Genomic DNA, 22,524 nt, shown 5'->3' on the forward strand with positions numbered 1-22,524 from the left:
TCCTCCCTTCCCCCCAAAAAGGTGGAGTTTCAACTTTTTATTTTATCATGAATTGGATTTCAACTTCTCTGAAATAGTGGCTAGTGGAAACAAAGATTTTAGAGATTATCATTATTTTTTTTCTGAACCATTTAAGAGCAAGGTGCAGACAGAATGCCTCATCACTGCTAAATACTTCAGCGTACATATCTCCCCCACAAGGACATTCTTCTCCGTAGCTACAATATAGTCATCCAAATCAGGAAATTATCATTGAGAAGACACTGCTGTCCAATCCACAGACCTCACTCAATTTTTGCCAACTGTTTATTTTTCCTGTCTGGTCCAGAAGCCAATCCAGGATCAAATTTGTTGTATTTAGTGTCATGTCTCTTAAGTCTTCTTCAATTTGAATCAATTAGTTATTCTATCTTTCTCTGTGTCGCCTAAAATTAAGAGTTTTAAAGAATACAGACCTTTCATTTTGGAGGATGCCTCTCAACCTGGGTCCATCCAATGTTCCCTCATATACGGAGTCAGGCCGAGCGTTCTTAGCAGGAATGCGACAGAAAAGATGCTGTGCTCTTCTCAGCACATCACATCAGAAGGCATGTGATGTGACTCGTTCATGAATGGTGATGCTCATCTTGATCACCTGGGCACTTTGGTGTCTTCCAACGTCTCCTCAATAAATTCATCATTTCTCCCCTTGTAATCAATAAGTATTTTTCAGAAGATACTTTGAGACTAGGCTAACATCCTGCTTCACATCAAACACCCACCCACCAGAGTGATAACTGATTTCTATCAATCTTATTAGCCGGCATTCCTCCATAAGGGGAGCTGTCCCTTCTTCCCATTTATTTATATATTCATTTAGATTAGCATGGACTCATTGATTCCTGTTTTATCCAATAGATTGTAATCAGTTACGATCATTATTTATTTTGGTGCTCAAATTGTCCCAGAGTTGGCCAGTGGGAGCTCCTTTCAGCTGGCTCATGTGTCCTTTGGGCATGTTCCCATCCTGCTTTGAGCACGTCACTACAAGAGCTCCCGAGCTCACTTTCCCAGTCCAAGCCCTGAAATCAGCCCTGTTTCCTTTTAATGGAGGATGGTAGATCTTCTGGCCACCTGATGTGTTCATTGCTTCTAGCCTCTGAATGAAGATAGCTATGGTGCATTTTTATATGCACACACACACACACATATATTTTTTAATGATTTCGCACTCATTTTTAACACAATCCAACATCTCCAGGTTCTTTATAACTTTCTTTCTTTCCATACTTGTAAATTCCTTCTCCAACACTGAGAAACCTCGCTCCCATTATATTCAGTATTTTATTTATTTGCCCAATGCCCCTGTAATTAATCAATCTCCCAGCAGGATGCTGCTTCCTTGATCCTGCCATCTCTTCAGCCTCTAACTTTTCCAAGGGAAAGAAAGGGTAAAGGGTAGTCATACATTCTGAATGACACAGATTCCCCAAGTGTTATGGCTGGAGAAATATTGCTGAGATAGAGGTTTGGGGAACTACCTTGGTTTGCTAAGGCATCTGTACAGAACCTAGCTGGGGGTTTTTAGCCACAGGACTCCTCCAGATCTCTGGTGGCTCAGGAACCAGCAGCCATGCCGTCTCCACTTTTGCCTTTTTGGCATTAGGCACTATAAAAAGCACTGTCCCAATTGCCTAGAAGCCTATTTTTTAAAATGGAAAAGTTAGGAAAACACACAAATCTAGCACATCAGATGCCAAAGAGACAAATTCTCCTAAGTAGTTCTTCTTGTGCCTGCCTCTAATTTGGGTATAGCTGGGATTCTTTGCTCGCCCCTAACAGCCAACAGTTGTTTGTACTGCTGCTGGAAAAAGGGAAGTTGTGCTGGTGGGCAGTCATTAACAAAAAGCTGTAAATATACTAAGGTCCTGGGGAAAAGGTGGACTTTTGTTTCCATCATGAATCGGGTCCTGGGTTGTATGAAAGAATGCCAGGTGGGAAGTACAATGTGAGTGATTAAGAGCTATCATGCAAATCATTTTAGAAACTTTATACAGCAGGTATCCCCAGCCAAGGAAACTGTTGGTGTAAAAGGATAACAACTACTCAAACAATTAATTGGTAACGAATTGTGCTGTGTCACAGTTTTAAGAACACTACTCTAGAGGGGCTGTATTCTCTGCTGACTAGTTGTGATCTCTATGCACAACTGGAGAACACATTATAAACAATAACAACCCAAACAAACCTCCCTTGCCTATTGATGCTGAGTCCTGTTACCTGTCATGACAACCAGAATAAATACAGTGAAGAAATATCTCACCCAGTTTCTTATAGAGTTAGAACACACTCATTCTATAAGAAAACAAATGTCACATGTTTGCTTCCAGATGGTAGAAAAGAAGCCTATTCCTATACTCACCCTAATAGAGTCGTCCCTAGATCAGCAGCATCGGCACCAACTAGGAACCTGTTAGAAGGGCATATTCTGGAGCCCTACGCCAGACGTACTGAATCAGAAACTTTGTAGCGGGGCCCATCAGTCTGAGTTTTAACAACCCCCAAGTGATGCTGATGCACACTTAAATTTGATAGTCACTGCCCTAGATATTCCAGGCGTGGTGCTGGAAGGACCTTGCGACCAACCAGCTTTCCCTTTTCGCCCTAGAATGGGTAATTGGGGAGCTCACTGCAGTTCCTCCCGCAAATGGGAAGGTTGTTTACGAGAGGCACACACATTTCGCTATATTTAAGGCGCAGGAAGTTGTTCCTGTACTCTAGGTCAAGGGGTCGCTTCCCCTTTTGCCTCCACCTGCACCAAATCGCCGACTGGGTTGAATTTGAGACCCAGCAGGGGTCGCTGCTGCCCACAAAGAAAGACCGAGGGAGCGTGGCAAGCGAAGCCCAGAATCTTTGACATCACACTAAGCTCCTCCTTGCACGCACACATTATACACACACACAAACATATACAGACACACACACAGACGCCGTACTCCTCTCTGGCCGCTCGCTCCCACTACCCCCGAGCCGGCCCCTCCCGCGGCAAGCGTGTGCCGGGCGCAGCCACCCGGCGAAGCGAGGAGCGAAGCGCCCAGAGCCCGAGGAACCGGCGCGCAGCAGTAGCGGCCGCCGCGCCTGCAGCCGGACTCGCTCGCCCGAGCGCTCGGCGGCGGCGACGGGGACACCCAAGGCAGCACCCCGGGCTCCGAACAGCCGCGCCCGCGCCCGCCGGGGCTGGAGGGCGCAGAGCCGCCACCTCGCACGCTCCTGGCCCTCCTGTCACCCCTATGAGAGAAGGAGAAGCCGGTCGAAGGAGCAGGACGCTCGGCAGCTGGACTCCTCTGCAAGGCCGGAGCGCCCCCTCCTCCTGCGCCCCTCCGGGGCCCGTAAGCGAAATGCAGCCGCCACGCTCCGGCTGAAAGGGGAAGGGGCCGGCACCATCCGCTCGCTCGGAATCCGGTCTCCGCGGCGACTGCGCGTCCCGGCCGCGGCCCCTCGGGCCCGGGAGTAAGCCGGAGGAGGAGGAGGAGGAGGAGGAGAAGCGGCCGGCCGGGGGTTGGCCAGAGCCGGAGGGACGGGGCGGGGGGAGGGCGCGGGGGGCGGGGAGGGGGCCCCGGCGGATAAAGATGGCAATGTCTCTCATCCAAGCGTGCCGCAGTCTGGCTCTCTCAACATGGCTGCTTTCCTTTTGTTTCGTGCATCTGCTCTGCCTGGACTTCACCGTGGCCGAGAAGGAGGAATGGTATACCGCCTTCGTGAACATCACCTACGCCGAGCCCGCGCCGGACCCCGGGGCCGGGGTGGCGGGCGGCGGCGGCACCGAGCTGCACACCGAGAAGACCGAGTGCGGGCGCTACGGGGAGCACTCACCCAAGCAGGACGCCCGCGGGGAGGTGGTCATGGCTACCTCGGCCCACGACCGCCTGGCCTGCGACCCCAATACCAAGTTCGCCGCCCCAGCCCACGGCAAGAACTGGATAGCCCTCATCCCCAAGGGCAACTGCACGTACAGGGATAAGATCCGGAACGCGTTCCTGCAGAACGCCTCCGCTGTGGTCATCTTCAACGTGGGCTCCAACACCAACGAGACCATCACCATGCCCCATGCAGGTGAGCGGCCCCGGCGGCTGCGGGGCGGGCGCTGGGGAGGGGAGCCCGAGGGGATGGAGGCGCTGAGAAGGATCCCGCGTCGGCCTTCTAGCTCCTTTCTGGAAAGTGTGCTTTGCGAAAGGCGCGTCTCTGTTCCCTGGACCCGCTAAGTTTTGCTGCGCGTCACTTCGTAGGGTTTGCAGAGAAGAGAGGACTAACTGTATTGGGGGGACCAGAGAGTGTTCCGCTTAGCATAGCGCCACTTGGACGAGGGTTCGCCGAGGTGGGCTAACTTTTCCGAGGAGGATGTGGAAGGTGGGGTTTGGGGGGCGGGGCTCGGATATTCTCGGTTAGTGACCGGCCCCGCACCTGTTTGGAACCGATAGATCTGATAACTCAGCTCTGTACTCGGGTATGTGCATCGGGTATACTCCTGATGCGGGCGTTTGTGTGTCAAGAGGTGGGTAGAGTTGCTCGTGCTGGCAGCTCACTGCCGCGAACTCGCTCCTTAAGTCGGGTTTCAGTTCTTCGTGGGAGATTAAGAGTCTCCCCGTGCCGGGTTGACGCACGTCATAAATAATATTGAGAGTCCGTGCTCTGCCAAGCTGTCATCTGGAAAAGCTGAAAGGCGGGCACGATGGTAAATAACAATCCTCAACAAGCCAAGAAGAGCATGGTGGCCATAAAGTTATGCCTACTTTTCCAGTATTGTATTCTCCTTTGCCTGATGGGGAGGTTCAGTACGCTGAAGGTTTTCTTTCTGGCGAGAATGAGAGGATTTCAGGGTAGAAAGAGTAAGCTTTTCTTAATGATCACAGAGTGCCAGGACCAGAAATACGTTATTGTCCTAAAACTCGCTGTTTATCCCTACGCCTGGCATAGCAATGCTTCCGTGGTAGGAACAAACAAACAAGTCCTCCCAGGCTTGTCAGCATAAGCAGCATAAGCAGCAGCACAACTCAGCTGACTCCTTGAGTCCAGGGTTGCTCCTTATGTCTAGGTGCCTGAGAAGTGGGCCCTCCTTCCCCAGAGGGGTTCCTGAGTTGAAGCTATGGCATCCAGAGGGAGAAGGAGGGCATAGGAATGACAGATGCATTTTCTGACTGGAGTCGCCTAATCAAAAACATTATTGAAATCTGGCTTTTAAAGAAAATAAACAATAGACTACTGAGATGGAACACCAAGCTTTGGCTACATTTGCGGGGAGGGGGTGCATTCTTTGGGGACAAGTTTTTATTCTGAGAGCTCATGTCACCTACTAGTGAAAAAAAAAAAATACACAATTGGTTTGCCTCTGGTAATCCACACCAGCTGTTTCAGACAACGAACTTGGCAACCTTAACACAAACAGGTGGGGTGGGGAAAGTTCAATGCTTCTTACACGTAGGCCAGAAACATGCAGTGTGTTAGTTAGTGAAGAGGAGGAGAGACAGTTAACAGAAAAGTTCGGGTGGATCATTTAGGAACATTTGATGTACTTTCTTGAGCTCAACAGTTTTGTAGGGGAACAGATTGTACTCTGACTCTGAGTTGTAGGAGCACTACTTAAACTTTTTGATATTCAAGGATTTGGAGGAGTATGGAAGGGCACTTTAAGTCATCTAAAATATCTTTAAATAAACATTTAATAGCTGGACCTTGATGTGGGGAGGGGTGAAGGAGGGTTTTTTTTGTTCTTTAGACTCCAAGAAGATTGTTAGCTGACTTTGCAGGATTCTTTAAATGTTTCTTTGTGCATATGCATGAAATCTTAACCTCAGCTTCTTTGCACACAAAGAGGCGTCATTTGTTCCTGTCTAAAAAGGTTCTCCCGAACTGCCAACACATTGGATCAATTAATGGCTCGCCTGTTTTTAAGGAAACAGTGAGCTGATTTTCCACACAAATGATGCTTGATTAAGACAAAGACATAGTGGGAGTAAAGGGCTTAGTAACCGTTTGCAAGTTAAGGACTAAAAAATGTAAAGGAAATTCTCTACTCTCTAATTGTGCTGTTGCCAAAAATGTGTTAATGCTGTATCTGCTAATACCCATGAAACTTCCATATTATCATTTGACATATTGCCACGTTTGGAGACGGTATTCACTTTAGTCAGAGATTGCATTGATTTCTGCTAAAGTCTCATTATAAGGAGATACATGATGAGGTAGCTTGGCTAACCCTTCTCTTTCCTCTTAAATTCTGCCTGAATCTCAAACAGTGCCAGCACTGGTCTGGCTGTCAGTGTCTTACTCTTAGCTCCAGAACTTGAAGGCTTTACTTTTTCTAGTTAAATCTGAGTCACATTTCTAAATTCATCTTAGAAAATGGTGTGCATTTTAGACGCTAATCAAATGTTCTTATTTTGTGAAGATGGAATGCAATATGCCAGAAGATCCTTACATTTGTGAACTTTTTTGTGTGTGTGTGAGGAAAATTGGCCCTGAGCTAACATCTGTGCCCATCTTCCTCTAGTTTGCATATGGGACCCCACCACAGCATGGCTTGATGAGCGGTGTGTAGGTCTGCGCCCAAGTTCCAAACCTGAGAACCTCAGGCCACCAAAGCTGAAGGAGCAAACTTAACCACTACGCCACCGGGCCAGCCCCCATTTGTGAACTTTTTTTCTTTTTTTCCTGAGGAGATCAGCCCTGTGCTAATATCTGCCAATCCTCCTCTTTTTTTTTTTTTTTTTTGCTGAGGAAGACTGGCCCTGGGCTAACATCTGTGCCCATCTTCCTCCACTTTATATGGGACGCCGCCACAGCATGGCTTGCCAAGCAGTGCATCGGTGCATGCCCGGCGCCCGAACCAGCGAACCCCGGGCCACCACAGCAGAGTGTGCACACTTAACCGCTTGTGCCACTGGGCCAGCCCCTATGTGAACTTTTTAATTCAGAATCTCCAAAAAGTTAACATCAGCCTTTGCATTTTTTTTTTTTTAATCTCACCTCTCCTCTAGATCCTTTATTTTCAGAAATGATAGCTTTCAGGTGAGGAGAAGGTCTGACTTTAGAGTTATGCAACCCATCATGTAATATCTGTGCATTTGGGGTGATATGACCCCAACACACCCACTATCTTGAAATTCAGTTAAATAGAAATCATTCCCCCTTCCTCTTTCCATATAGCCTTTCTTTCTGATATTTTTTTCCTTTCCTGCTTAAATGCTTTTGGGTTTCTGCCACTTCTGCAATTATGGCTTCTCATTTGCAAAGACACAGATTCTCCTGGGATAGCCTAGTAGTTTTACTTTGTAACCAGTTTTTTAAAATCTTTTCTTAAATATGACAGCTTTATTGAGATAATTCACATCATATAATTCACTCATTTGGAGTATACAATTTAATGGCTTTTACTAGACTGACAGAGTTGTACATTACTCACCACTAATTCAAAAAGAAACCCTGTGTCCGTTAGTAGTTACTCCTCATTACTCTCCAAGCCCCTACCCCTAGTTAACCACTAATCTACTTTCTGTCTCTATGTATTTGCCTATTCTGGACATTTCATATACATGGAATCATGTAATATGTGTTTTTTTTGTGTCTGGCTTCTTTCACTTAGCATAATATTTAAAATCTACCAATGCTGTAGCATGTGTCAGTACTACATTCCTTTTCGTTGTCAAATATTTCATTGTATGTATACACTACATTTTATATGTTCATCAGTTAGTGGACATCAATTAGTGGTTCTTTGCACTTTTTGGTTATTATGAATAATGCTGCTATGAACATTCATGTACAAGTTTTTGTGTGGACATTTCTCTTGGATATATACCTAGGAGTGGATTTCTGGGTCATATGGCAAATCTATGATTTACTCTTTTGAGGAATTGCCAGATCCTTTTCCAAAGCAACTGCACCATTTCACATTCCCACCAGCAGTATATGAGGATTCCAGTTTCTCCACATCCTCATCAACACTTGTTACTATCTTTTTTTGTGGCTTGAGGAAGATTTGCCCTAAGCTAACATCTGTGCCAGTCTTCCTCTACTTTATATGTGGGTCGCTGCCACAGCATGGCTGGCGAGTGGTGTAGGTCCACGCCCAACCCCAGGCTGCCAAAGCAGGGCACACGAACACAACCACTACGCCACCTGGCAGGCCCCTGACTATCTTTTTGATTTTGGGTATCCCAGTGATTGTGAAGTGGTGTCTTCATTGTGGTTTTAATTTGCATTTCCCTGATGACTCATAGTTACTTTTTAACGTAGTCTTAATTCTTTCTCTGCTTTTCATTTTGCTCCTGCTCTCCTTGCTAGCCATTGTTCTTTCAGCTCATACACTTTGTGTCCTAGGGAAGAGAGAGAGAAAGAGAGTAACAGAGAAAAGAGATTCACCCCCTCCAATAAAAAAAAAAATGCCTATGGACCAGAGATTTTACGTGTCCCGTATAAAGGGATGTGAGGAAAGCTTTAGTGCTTTAAAGTGCGTCTGCCCGGGTTTGCCTTGGGAAAGAGCAACAGTGGGGACCAGAGTCAAAGCTACAGAGGAATGCAGCCTCCACCTGGTGAGAGCCCCAGAAGTGAACTTTCAGCTGCAGGTAAAGGCAGTGAGACCCAGATTATCTCCTCGGAGCTTGTCAGATACCTGTGAACCTCCTTAGAATATACTTTGAGGAAAGTGATACCAGAAATTTCTAGAGTCCATTTGGGGAAGGGGTTAATTAGGAGTGTAGTCTCTAGAGCCAGCTGCTTGAGTCTGTGTCCTGACTCTACTGTTTTCTTACTGTGGATCTTTGAGCAAGTTACTCAAGCTCTCAGAGCGTCAGTATCTTCACTCGTGAGACCAGGGCTAATAGTATCCACCTCAGTTGGTTGTTATGTGGATTAAATGAGTTATACATGTACACTGCTTACATCTGTAGCTGGCACGTAGCCGTCAATAAATGTTAACTTTATAAGCCTTGTACACAGTGACACGCAGGAGCCACAAATTGGATCATCAAACGCCCAGGGCTCAGTGAGGCCCTGGCAGCCTTGGGAAAGCTCTTTATTTCCCCTTTCGTGCTTTAGAGGCCAGAGCAGTCCTGCCAATTTCTGTCTATGGTTTCTGTGATTTGAGACAGGGTGTTCTAGCTCCCTCTGCTTGGTGAACATTTTAGGATTCTCGTGTTGCATTTGTGCTTTCTCTTGGCTTAAATTGAAATTTCATCAGGAAGGACCTAAATGATAAACATGGTAGATCTATAAGATATGGAGGTGGTTATGACTGCGTGGTATTGTTGAAGAAATGATACATTTTCTTTTTTTCCTTTTTTTGGTGAGGAAGATTAGCCCTGAGCTAACATCTGTTGCCAGTCCTCCTCTTTTTGCTGAGGAAGATTGGCCCTGGGCTAATATCTGTGCTCATCTTCCTCTACTTGATACATGGGATGCCGCCACAGCATGGCTTGATAAGTGGTGTGTAGGTCCGCTCCCAGGATCTGAACCTGCGAACCCTGGGTCGAGGAAGCGGAGCCCGCAAACTTAACCACTACGCCACCAGGGCCAGGGCGGCCCGCTTTTTTTCCTTTTTTAACGAGTGTCTTTGCTATCTTTTTGTCTGTTGCTAGTATATAGTTAAAGGGAAGGGAAACTAGAGTCCAGCTGTCTAGGAAGAGCTTTTGAGAGACTGGGTGCCTAATAGTGACTTAGAGACTGAGGAAGGGAAGAGATGTTTGCAGTAACTCTCCAAAGAATAATCGCAGCCCTTGGCAAGGAGGAGCCCAGGATGGAGTATCCAGCCCAGGTTGGAGGAGAAAATGTGGGATACTTACTGAGGCTCTTTCCTGTGTAGGTGGGTGCTAAGAGTTTAATTCATGGGTTCATGCTACATTTATGGGCATTGCTTTAATTGCTAACGTCCACCTTTGCTTTAGCACTAGCTGCTGTAATTTTTTTCTTTGCAGGACTCATGTTTTTCTAGAATATTTATGGTCAGTTTTGTTTTACATTTTCCTTTAAGCTCTATCTTTGGTTAGTAATAAAATTGCCCATGTAGCACTTACTCTGCGTCAGACATATTGTAAGCACTCTAAGTGTCTAAGTGTATTAGTTCATTTAATTCTCACAACAATGCTGAGACAGGGACTGTTATTATCCCTATTTCACAGACAAGGAAACTGAGGCCTAGACAGGGGAGGTGACTTGGCCATGCAGGTAGTAAGTGGTAGAGCCGGGCTTGCAAGCCTAGGCAGTCTGTCTCCTGAGTCTGTGCTTGTGACTACTGCCCCATGTACCCTCTCAACTTGAAAAGATACTATAAATACTACATGTGGACAGTGATAACTCGATACAGGAAATAATCTAAAGCTGATTCCTATTTCAGAATACCTTAACACGTCTATAGGCCAAATGCACTGCTGACTTACAGACTGCATTTGTGTCTGGGAGAAATGGGACCTGATGTTTGGGGCTGTGCTCCTCCAGACCTACCTCTGATGAACCATTTGGCTTTGAGTCAGTCACTTTTTCTATCCTGGGCCTCAGTTTTCTCATAAAATGAAAGGTTTGGATTAGTTGATCTCTAAGAGCTGTTTGAACTCCACAGTTTATTCCTTATATACTCAAAAATCAGGATATTTTTACTAAAATTCAGATTTCTGGCTTCTCATCAGAAAATCTGACAAGGGCCTGTGTTCCTGCCCGACAGCAGGTGGCTGGAGCAAAGCAGTGACTGGCTGCTTCGATGGGCAGTGTGCCCATTAGTTGGCCCAGCTTGCCATTGCTTATGGTCTCGCTCTTGGCCTGCTCCACTCAGTTATGCCCCTGCCTCAACCCCAGGGCCTATGTATTTGGAGATTATGGAGTCAAACTAGGGTTAGTGAGGACAAGTTACAGAAAGCAGACTTGGTTTAGTAAAGGAAAAAATTCATAAGGACAGAACTGTTGAGAAATGGAAGAGGTTTCCTTGGGAAGTGAAGCTTTCTCTTGCATTTAGATGGAACCTGAAGCAGAGTGTTGTGGAATTGCTGAACATAGGATTCATGTGCAGGGTTCCAATAGGTGATGTCTGAAGGGCCATCCCAAGCCTGAGAGTCCATGATTCTCTATCATTTAGATACTTAAGAAACATTTCTTAAGAGCCTCAGTTTCCAATTCATTTTTCTCTTAATTAAGATACATACAGAAAAGCTATCATTTATGCTTGGTCTTAATCTCCCAGGCCGAAACAATCTTACCTGCCCCACTGAGTTTGTATTTATTTATTTATTTGGCGCTAAACTGTACGGCTTCACCTGTGTCTCTACTGGCAGACAGATATCCAATAGCCAGGAATTCCAGAACGTTATTAAAAGCCATAATTCACGTCAGTATTGAATAACATTATTGGCAGCATAACTTAATATGGTCTGGGCGTTTCAAGAAACTGTATGGCTTGTTTACTCATTTCAGGTCATAGAAATACATATCTGGGGGACTTCAAAGGAATCCTACCTTCCACCTTCTAATCCTTAGTAAGAATTCCATCCTCCTCTCTGCTGATGCCTCTGTTCTTCAAAATCTCCTGACTTCTCAAAAAGGAAGGAATTTTATGACCAAGAAATCTGGAAATGTTTAGAAAGAACCTGGTGCTTTATAACTCATTCTTCTAGTTTTTTAGAAAGAAGTAATTATGCTTCTGATGCAACATTAATTTGTTTAGAAACCGGTCTCAACTTTTGAAGAGAAGGAGCTTAACCATTATTGCTGAATTTCTGGACGTGAAACTTCGTATATAAAGAATTTAGATGTTGATAGCCCCTGAGAGGCTTCAGTTTATCCCCAGAAGAGATCCTTCATCTTGTATATACTTTAAGGAGGATCTTCACTTATTACTGAGTGGCTGAAGTGATGCTGGAATTCTGTGTATTTGGTAATGTAAATTGAGAGATGCAAATCTGAATTAAAATGAAATTCAGATCCTATTCAGATTATCTCAGCTCTTGAAGATTTTGTTGGTAATATAAAACCCAGAGAAATAAAGCAGCCTTGTGCTGTGTGGTTGTTCCTCTACTAAGCTGCAATTGTGGTGGTTCTGTTAAATGGAAACCTTGTCTATAGGCATAATATAATCTTTTAAACTTTGAGGAATTAATCAATTGGCAGTTTAAGGTAGGATAAGTGTGCTTTATAGATTGAAGTCAGAATATTAATGATTATGGTTAGATTTAGTTCTTATTTTTTTCTGCATAAAAGAGGAACATTGCATATCTTTTACTGCTTCAAAAACATTGTTTATAAATTGATTTCTCTAAGTATCATTAAAAAATTCTTGTCTATTGTGTAACAGTGGTATTTAGAAAATCTTTTTCAGTAGAAATAAGCATCATTTGTCATAAAATTAAAGCTTACGTATTGGATTGTTAAGCTTTTTCATATTCAATGTATGAACTTTTATTTCATAGTAGAGATTTTTAAAAATTTTAAAAGTGTTTTTATATTAAATATAAGGCCTGTTCATGTTCTTGCCAGGCAAAGATATATAATGAGTACATATATTAGGTAAAATCCAGGAAATATAATTGTTTCTTAAGCAATTCAGCCTGATATCTCTCCATTATAAATGGTTTTTTACACGGTCCCTTTAAGCACTATTGAAAAGACAAAGATTTGAGGTTTTTCAGAGGTGTTGTCGGTGTACATATGCATGCCTTTTTTTCCCCTTAAATATTTCTTTTTCCCAGTCCCCACTTTCTACAGAAGATATTCATCTGGCCATTCTGTAGCTGATTACACCTGCATCAGTAATTCCAAATGACCCAAAGAATAGTGGAAGAGAATTTTCCCCTTTATTTATCAAGAAGATTCTTGGAATGTTCTTCCTCCCAGATACTCATAGGACCGGCTGCCTCTCTCTGGTCCCTGCTCTTCTGTGACCTCATCACTAAGGCATTCCCTAGCTGCTCTATTGAAAATAGCAGCATCCCTCCCCCACTTCTCATCCCCAGCACACCCTGCCCTTCCCCCTGCTTCATTTTAGTGTCTCGAACATGTTCATTATCTGTCTCCTCCCACCAGAATGTGAGCACCACGAGAAGCAGGGCTTTTAGACAATTTTTGTTCGTGATCAAGTTCCCAAAGCCTAGAAGAATCCCTAGTGCATGGAAAGTGCTCAGTAAATATTAAGATCTGTTAAATAACCTGGGGAGTGGAAAGACGGACTGTTAATATGTTAGTCTCTAATTTCATAAAAAGATATTCTGTGACACCAAAATAACTTTTCTTAGCTTTTGATTTGGATAAATGAAGTCAGAGATTTTAATTTGAGTCTTCCACTAAAATGTTTAGTCGTTTTGTAGAATGTGCTGTGAAATGGGTACCTGGTTCGTGTCCTTGGTCTAAGGGGGAAAAGACGTACTGGTAACAAGCAGGACACAGACTATCAAAAAAGTTGTAACCAAATATATTTCTGCCTATGTGTTTATTGTCCTGCAGCTTTATATATCTATATATATCTTTTTAGATAAGACATGTGCCTTATAAAAAATTTTGAAAATATGGAACATTTAGAAAGAGAGATGACAATCATCAGTAACTCAACTACTCACTCAACTCTAGTATTTTTTCATCATGTGGATACATATTTTTCTACCAAATTGGGAATATATTACATATGTTGTTGTAGCTTTTGTTTTTTGGCTGAGGAAGATTCGCCCTGAGCTAACATCCATTACCAATCTTCACCTATTTCGTATGTGAGCTGCCATCACGGCATGGCCGCTGATGAGTAGTATAGGTCTGCACCCGGGAACCGAACCTGGGCCACCGAAGCGGAGTGTGCCGAACTTAACCACTAGGCCACGGGGGCTGGCCCTTTTGTAGCTTTTTTAAGTTTAAGGGTATATTTTGAAATTTCCTTGATGTTTCCATGATATTTCTATGCTGTTTCTGCTTTTCCCCTACATAAAAAATGTTGCTGTAACCATCTTACGTACCTAAAAATGGATGCACGTCTATGATGACTTTCATAGGTCAAGTTCCTGAATATGGCACTAGTTAGTCGAAGGCTATTCATGTGTACCTGTAGAGCAAGGTTTTTTAATAGCCGGTTTAGTGACATCTTCAGATAGATGCTCACTCAGTAGTATGGCTCTCCTTTGAAGGAGAAAGAACATCTGTCAGTTATTGGTACTGCTGATGGTGCTGCTGCTGCAGTGTTCTAGCACGGCTTTTCTCTATCACTTTGTTCCAGGCGAGACTAGTTTGGCAGCTGGGGCAAGACAGAAGATAGAGAATCAGAAGAAATGAAGCCGCGGTGATAGAATCATCAGGATTACCACTAGTGAAACCCCCCACTGTTCCCTTACATTCATCTATGTCTTTGGAATGTTAAAAGCAAATTGAACAGGGAGTTAGGAAACGAGTTTCAGTTGTGGTTCTACCTCAAATTGGCTCCACCGTTGGCAAGTCACTTCCCCCCTCTGGGTGTCATTTTCTTTCATTTGAAAATGAGGAGCAGGAGGCTTCTGGAGGGGGACTTGTTTTAGATCAGTGATTCTCCACCCTGGCTGCACATTAGAATCACCTGAGAAGTTTAAAAATTACAGATGCCTAGGTCCTACCTGCAGAGATTCTGATGTAATTGGTCTGGTGGAGGGAGGGGACTCTCCAGATGATCCTAATGTGCAGCCAGGGTTGACAACCATCGCACGGGATGAATCTGAAGTCCTTCTCGGCTTCTTATATCCCATGGTTCTTTATTAATTATTTTAAAAAATAGTGCTTTTTCCTTTGACGATATCAAAATCCTACATGAAAAAAGATTTTTTTAATTTCCTAAGTGTAATGATTAAAACCATGATGGTATGTACAGTTAAGTATTACCTCAAGACATGACTTATTGAATCACTGATAAAAACTGGATTTTGGAGACCAGCAAGAAGACAAACAAATGACAAACATAGCAAGTATAGGAAAGCACACTGACTTCTGTAAAACATAAAGAGTACGATAATGATTAGACATTTTAATTAAGTTGGGTGAAATTTCACTGATATGCTAAATGTTCATTATCTTGATCATAGGCTTCTGGCATAAGAGATAGAGGTTACCGTGGTATTTTTACCAAGTAGGAAGTTCCCCATTTCGCCCATCCTGGTTGTCATTACCCAGTTTGAGAGGCAATATAGAGTGGTGGTGAAAAAGATGATTCTGGTCCACAATTGACCTGGGTCTGGACCCCTGATAGTCACTTGCCTAGGGAGACATAAAGCAACTTAGGGCTGGAGATAGAAATTAGAAGTCACTTGGTTAGTGAGAATGAGTTTCCACCATTCTAGGATGTGAGCACAGTAGAAGAGGAGCCACCAAGAGCTGGAGGTCTTGCTGGGCGGAGAGGGCCTGGGAGCTCAGGTCTTCCCCTGGGAAATGCCTCGTGTTATCCATCAGAGCTGTTGTGAACTCTTACACTATATAATGAAGTAAAGGGGCAACTGATCATTTGATACATGTTAACTGTAATTATTGTCAAAAGAAAGTATTTGGAATATGAGTGCATCTTGCCACCTCTGTGATCACCAGCTGAGTCCCAGCTATCATGATCTCTGCCTGGACTGCTGTTGTCACCTGCAGCTGATGCCCGGCTTCCGTTCCCCACCTAGTCTGCTCCCCATGCAACAGACAGAATGAACTTTTAAAAAGCAAAGGACATCACTTCCCTGCTCAGATCTTTCAGGGGCTTCGTATCTTAGTTGGAACCAAGTCAGAGCTCTTGCTGTGGCCCCCTAGGCCTGACCTGTTTTGGTCCCTGCCTCCTGTCCAACCTCTTTTTCCAACCATGCTTCCCCTCACTCACTCTTTTCCAGCTCCTCTTGCTGGTCCTCAAATACGCCAAACTTGCTGCCACCTACTGGCCTTTGGAACCCTCTTTCCTCCAATTTTTGGATAGAATTATTATTTATTCTCCCAGCAAACCATCTCTTTATGCTTCTGAAATATCTGAGAATGACTTCCAAACAAGAATATTTGGTAGCCATTTACCTATTGTGTGTTCGTTTAACCAACTCATTACTTTTCAAGTTCAACTTGCTCTTATGCCACCGGTACCCTGAGGGAAATATCTTCCGGCAGAGTACAATTTGGTAGCATTATAGAATCATGGGGTTTTATTACCCAAGTGAGCAGGGAGAGTTACCAGTCACCACCCTCAACTTTTGCAGATTTCCTCCAGATATTTACATGGCTCACCCCTTCATGTCATTCCTGACTCGGCTCAGTTGCCCCCTTCATCAGAGGGTAAATAACTTCATCTGCTACTCATTCTCTCTTCTCTTATTCTCCCTTGTTTTTCTTTATAGCATTTATCACTACTTGAAATTGTTGTATTATTTTATTTATTTATTTATTTATTGTGAGGAAGATCAGCCCTGAGCTAACATCCATGCTAATCCTCCTCTTTTTGCTGAGGAAGACCGGCTCTGAGCTAACATCTATTGCCAGTCCTCCTCCTTTTTTTTTTCCCCAAAGCCCCAGTAGATAGTTGTATGTCATAGTTGCACATCCTTCTAGTTGCTGTATGTGGGACGCGGCCTCAGCATGGCCGGAGAAGCGGTGCGTCAGTGCGCCCCCGGGATCCGAACCCGGGCCGCCAGCAGCGGAGCGCACGCACTTAACCGCTAAGCCAGGGGGCCGGCCCGTGCATTCATTTATTTGATTACTGTCTGTTTCCTCTGTGAGAAGATAAGCTCCACAAGGGCAAGGTTCTTGTCTTGTTAACAGCTGCATTCCTAGGGCCTGGCGCATAAAAGGCATCCAGTAAATATCTATTGAGAATATGAATGGATAAATGAGTGGTAGAGTGTGTACGCATCCATAATTCTCAGGTGCATTGCTCACTTAAGGGATGCAGTAATGACTTTATATTACATACGCTTTATTTGCCTTGTGTTGAAGGCAAGATTTAATTTGAGTGATTAAAAACTTCATTCCTGGGGCCGGCCTGGTGGCATAGCGGTTTAAGTCATGCATTCGGCTTCCACAGCCCAGGGTTCGCAGGTTCGGATCCCGGTCGCGGACCAACACACCACTTGTCAAGCCGTGCTGTGGCGGCGTCCCATATAAAGTATGGAAAGGTGGGCATGGATGTCAGCCCAGGGCCAATCTTCCTCAGGATAAAAGAGGAGGATTGGCATTGGATGATAGCTCAGGGCTAATCTTCCTCACTAAAAAAAACCCAAAAAACAAAAACACCAAACTTCATTCCTTATCCTGTGCACAGCAGAGCTATTCTTACTGGGCCTGTGCTAAGGGATTCATCTACTCTCTAACCTGAACTGAATCCTTGATAAGGTACCTCCTTATAGGTCCTTTCCAGCAGCTGAGAATAGTGACTAGGGAAAGGGTGGTGCCCTGAGCCCTTTCTCCTTTGGCTTCCCTTTAGGAATGTTAGGAGGTCTGGAGCTGGAAGCCAGTCATTATCTCCTGAGATCTTCTATTATCCTACCCATGTTTCTGAGGAGACTGGGTGCCTTCAAGCAAGTGCTTCTCTGTTCTGAGGAGCTTTGCCTTGGAGGTCTGCAAGGGGACTTTTTAGATAATGGAATAGAAATGTCCTTTGGAGTCAGCTCTTGTCAAACAGAGAGAAATCTGAAAGTAGCTGGGCATAGTGCTGCCTGGATGTTTTCACTGCGAGTTGGGTATCTGGGAGACTTGATATTTCAAGGGAACCTTACTGTTACTGGAAGGAAATCTTACAGGTTGATGGTAAACCCTACCTGTAGAGTTTGTGTATGAATATGTCTCTCTATGTACACACTGCTTCATTCCAGAAGAATCTGAAGTTAATGGGACAGGAAGAAGGATGTCGGGATTTCTCTCCAAGAATTAGCAAATGACAAATGACCAGTGAGATATGCCAAGTTGTGTCCTTCGGGGCAATGAGAGAGAGCTCAAGTTTCCTTTTAAATCAGAATAAGAAAAGAGGAATTGGTTAAAGCAGTTGTTTGTTGCAGCAATTGAAGTTGGCTCTAGAATGAACTTAATCTCCTATATATTTGCATGCCTTTACTTTTTAGCTCTGAAGAACTATATGCAAAGAGAGTTTGAAGCAATTAAGTGGTATTATCCTTATCAGTTTAATAGTTCATTTCTAAAGAAAATAAATAAACTATATCATTATTTTGTTCTTCCTTCCTTTCATAAATGCATTTATTATATGAAACTGATTGCATTTTATTGAGATTAATTCCTTACCTAGCTGTCTCTCCTGCTAGACTGCGAGCTTCCTGAGTGAAGGTGGCTTATGCACCCAGCCCCTTATGCTGGTAACTAGCACAGGTTTCTTGAATGATGCCCCATCTGTGGTAATAGCTAATTGTTCTGATTGATCATGACCCATCTTGATACCATTTACCTGGTCGGAGTACCTGTAGTTTAGACCAAGTGGTTAAAGGAAATAATCAGCATCTATAAGGCTCACGTTGCAAACACTAAACCTACTCAGGAGAGTAAATGTCCCTCTCACAGGACCATGCTCAGAAAAAGCATGAAGTGATGCTTTATTACAATCCAAGTTCTGTAGATTAGAAAGTCATTAGTCTCTTTCATCCTCTTGACCTTTGTGACTATCTTGAGAAACCATTCACCTAATCAAAACTCGATTCTTTTAAATTAGAAAGTCTTATTCTCTTTGGTAAAATTAAATGACTTGTAATTTGGCTTACTGCTGTCTACAACTAATCAACTTTCTCTTTTCTATTGAGATACTATATTAAGTATATCTTAGCTTATTACTCATAAGAAGACCTTTGTATTTTATTAACTTAGTCATACTGTTAAAAATACATTACATTGTAGGTAAGATGGAAAAAAGCCATTTTCTTTAGTAAAGCTAATTATAATTCATCTTGAACCATTACAGAACCATGAGCCTGCTCTCTATTTTTATATTTAGTCTTTGAAAAGGTGGCACATAATTACTACAGTACAGTTTGTGCACCCCAGAATAAGTGATATTTTGGCATTAAAATGAAATTTATCAGTAGGTGAAGATATTGGAACAGTGCGTGCTGTCAGTGTTGTGTTAAAACAATTGCGGTTCATTGACTCCTGCAGATGTATTCTGCTGTGTTTCCTGTTTGCAGTTCATCACAGTTACACTAGAACAAGTTAAGAACACAGAAAAACAGCTCAAACTTTGGCCCTTAATTGATTGATTTGGTAACTGAAATGGGGCATTGTTTTTCAAAGGAACAGTACCCCTGAAATCAGCCATTACCTCACCTGGCCTGTGTGGTAAGCACCATGTTGCTAAAGAGATGTTTTGTCATGCAGGGAGACTAATTGGGGGGTCACTGTCATTGAGCATTCATTCCACTGTCCTGTGTTTCTGGGTGAGTCTCAGCCCCAAATTTCATCCATCTTTTTCAGAAGAATGGGAATTTCTGCTGAAGCAGACACACCTCCCTTCTGTAGCTAGCAGATACTTTGAATAAGATATTATTTTAACACCACGTAGCAAGTCATCCATAACATAAGTGTACAGTGTTTGCCGTTATTTAACATGCTCCAGGCTGAGAAAAACGTGAGATACGAGGAACCCAGGATCATCCAAAACTTGTTGTGTTCAATTGCCAAAGTCAGAGGGCAGCAGGGTTCAAATGCAAGTGAGTGTGACATAAACCTCTCCACCTGCCAGTGCCTTGTTGTCTAGCAACTCGGTGATGGATAAAGTCAGACTGGGCCTTGGTATTCATGAGCGTAGGGCCATACAGCAGTCCTGACACCAGTTCCCCAGGCACCAGGGCTTGGGGATCTCTGACAAAAGAGCTTCAACTGAGATGACTAGGTGACAGCTGGGGAGCCTGTCAGCTGCCACTATGTGACGGACACATTGGCCGTTCTGAATAGCCACTGGGCTCTGCTTCTCACACACCCTTTCTTCTCTTCCCATGGGAGACTACTGAGGAAAATTCTCTCCTTTTTTGAATAAGCCGAGACATCCTCTCTGCAAAGCACCTCTTGTGGTTCCAGGCTTATATATTAAATTCATCACCTGTTCGTTAGAGGAACTCAGCATATCTTTGCTGGATTGAATAAATATTAGAAGGAAGAGAATTGACACTCATTCTGAACACTTAAGGCTCTAGGCACTACATTAGGTGTCTTTCATCCTTTACTCCTTTCACAGACCCTGTGAGTTGGAAACTTGCCCAAAATCACAGATGGACAAAAGCAAAGCTAATATTTTAATCCAGATCTATATAAATTTCACCTATTGTGAAGCATGTAGGGTTTCTTTGACTTTCTACTAATTTTTATGTTTCAATGTATTTTTTTGCGAGGGAAAAAAATAAACTTCAAAGATGATAAGCTGTCTGGAAACATTGTTTCCCTTAAGAATTAGATAACAATAATTTGCCATTGTTGTTAAATTTATTGTATATTTGCAGCAATGCAATTCTTTTGCACGAGAAATATTTCTTATTAAAATATAAGGTATAAATTACTACGGATTTAATTATTCCACAAGTCAAACCTTGCCCCCTGTGGATATGGTAGTATCTTTGGTATATTATAGTCTTTGTATATTTTGGCTTAAAGAATAGTTATAGTTCTCAGAGTGACTTATTCCCATTAGTTAAAAATGATGATATTCTTAGAGAATTGAGTCAGGCTCTTGTCTATTAATGCTCTTAAAGTAAAAAGGTCTAGGGCCCGTCCTGGTGGCGCAAGCGGTTAAGTGCGTGAGCTCCGCTGCAGCGGCCCGGGGTTCGCCGGTTCGGATCCTGGGCACGCGCTGACACACCACTTGTCAAGCCATACTGTGGCTGCATCCCATATAAAGTGGAGGAAGATGGGCATGGCTGTTAGCCCAGGGCCAGTCTTCCTCAGCAAAAAGAGAAGGATTGGCAGATATTAGCTTAGGGCCGATCTTCCTCACCAAAAAAAAAGTAAAAAGGTCTATGTAAATTTCTACCACTAAATGTTATTTTTACTTTTATAAATAAATTATTCCCTTCACATTTATCCTACTGTGATTTTCCTAAATTTGGAATTACTATTAACATTTGCAAACCAATACCAAATCCTATTTACCTGAAAAATATTTCAAATTCAAAATAAAAGAATGGCACTGTTACTGTCATTATGGGAACTAAAAATATGTGTGTATACATGTGTATATAGTATATAGTTTAGAATTTTAATTGAATTTGAATGATGCCTGATTCACATAATCCCAGAGCAGTTTTGCTTGCTCATTAAGTTGCTACATCCTTGATTTTAAATAAGATTTTCTTTAATTGCGTTTGTGATTCCTCATGCTTGGTAATTCATCTATTTTTAGCGTTCCCTTTTGTTGCTTATTTTAACGTAAATCCTAGTACTTTCGCTTCTAAGATTCTTATCAGTAAGTATTAGTATTCCCTAAAATATTTTCTTGACATATAGACATTGTTTTACCCTGAGAACAAATCTCCCCAAGTGCAAGTAGGCCAAAAAGACCCTCATAATATGAATTTATGTCTGCCTGTATGTCAATGGATTTATAATTTTTTTCTCTCTGTATTATCAAAATTACCCAGATACTACTTACATTATTTTTAAATTAACCGCAAAATAAAAACAGACTCTTGGGCCAGCCCTGTGGCATAATGGTTAAGTGCGCATGCTCCGCTGCTGGCGGCCCGGGTTCGGATCCCCAGTGCACACTGACGCACCACTTGTCAGGCCATGCTGTGGCGGCGTCCCACATAAAATGGAGGAAGATGGGCGCGGATGTTAGCTCAGGGCCAGTCTTCCTCGGCAAAAAGAGGAGGATTGGCATGGATATTAGCTCAGGGCTGATCTTCCTCACAAAAAAATTAAAAAAGTAAACAAACAAAAAAACAGACTCTTACCAAAAGGAAAGATTTTAAAGATTATTAAGTTTAATCATTTTATTTTATTGATAAAAGTATGAATTAATCGTTTTATTTTATTGATAAAAAATATGAATTCATCATGTTATTTTATCAATGAAAAACATGAAGCCCCAAGAGTTTGTTGCCTTACTGGAGACCACACAGCAGGTGACACATATACTTAGGAGAGAAACTCCCTTGGATGTTATCTGTGAAAGATTTAGGGACCACTTCCTCTGGATCAGAATTCTCAACCTTGGCACTATTGGCATTTTCACCCCAATAACTCTTTGTTGTCCTGTACATTGTGGGTTTTGTGAGTGCTGGTTCATTTCTGCTCTGTCCTTGCTTCTAGGGCATGGCCCTCCAGAATTTTTAGCAGGGAACCTCTTCCTTCACAGATCCCGCACAGCAGTTTTTGTCCTCCGGTACTCTGAGACCGTGGAAATGGCTGTTTAGCTTTTTAACTTCTTAACAGCCGCTTTCTGATAGGTTTCAAAGCATCTTGCCCTGCTGATGAGCAGCATAGGAGTCATCTAAGACCTCAAGAGGAAATGCTTGCAGAAACTTCTCACTACTGTGTGGTTCCTTTTTATTCTGGTCCTTGGTCTCTCAAGTACTAGCAACTTTGGTAGGTGTGAACTCCAGTTTTTTCCTCCCCAGC

At 43.1% G+C, this 22,524-nt stretch overlaps 1 protein-coding gene across 1 annotated transcript in view; it reads left to right on the top strand.

Annotated features, from left to right (window-relative positions):
- The first annotated feature begins 3,608 nt into the window (after positions 1–3,608).
- RNF150 (ring finger protein 150) overlaps positions 3,609–22,524 on the top strand; it is a 243,064-nt gene continuing 224,148 nt past the window's right edge. Inside the window, exon 1 of the mRNA XM_004426471.3 lies at positions 3,609–4,092. Coding sequence (XP_004426528.1) covers positions 3,609–4,092 — 484 coding nt within the window. The remainder of the gene's footprint in view (positions 4,093–22,524) is intronic.

The sequence above is a fragment of the Ceratotherium simum genome, chromosome 12 (assembly GCF_057802395.1).
Source record: "Ceratotherium simum simum isolate JZ-2026a chromosome 12, ASM5780239v1, whole genome shotgun sequence".
NCBI classification, from domain to species: Eukaryota; Metazoa; Chordata; class Mammalia; order Perissodactyla; family Rhinocerotidae; genus Ceratotherium; species Ceratotherium simum.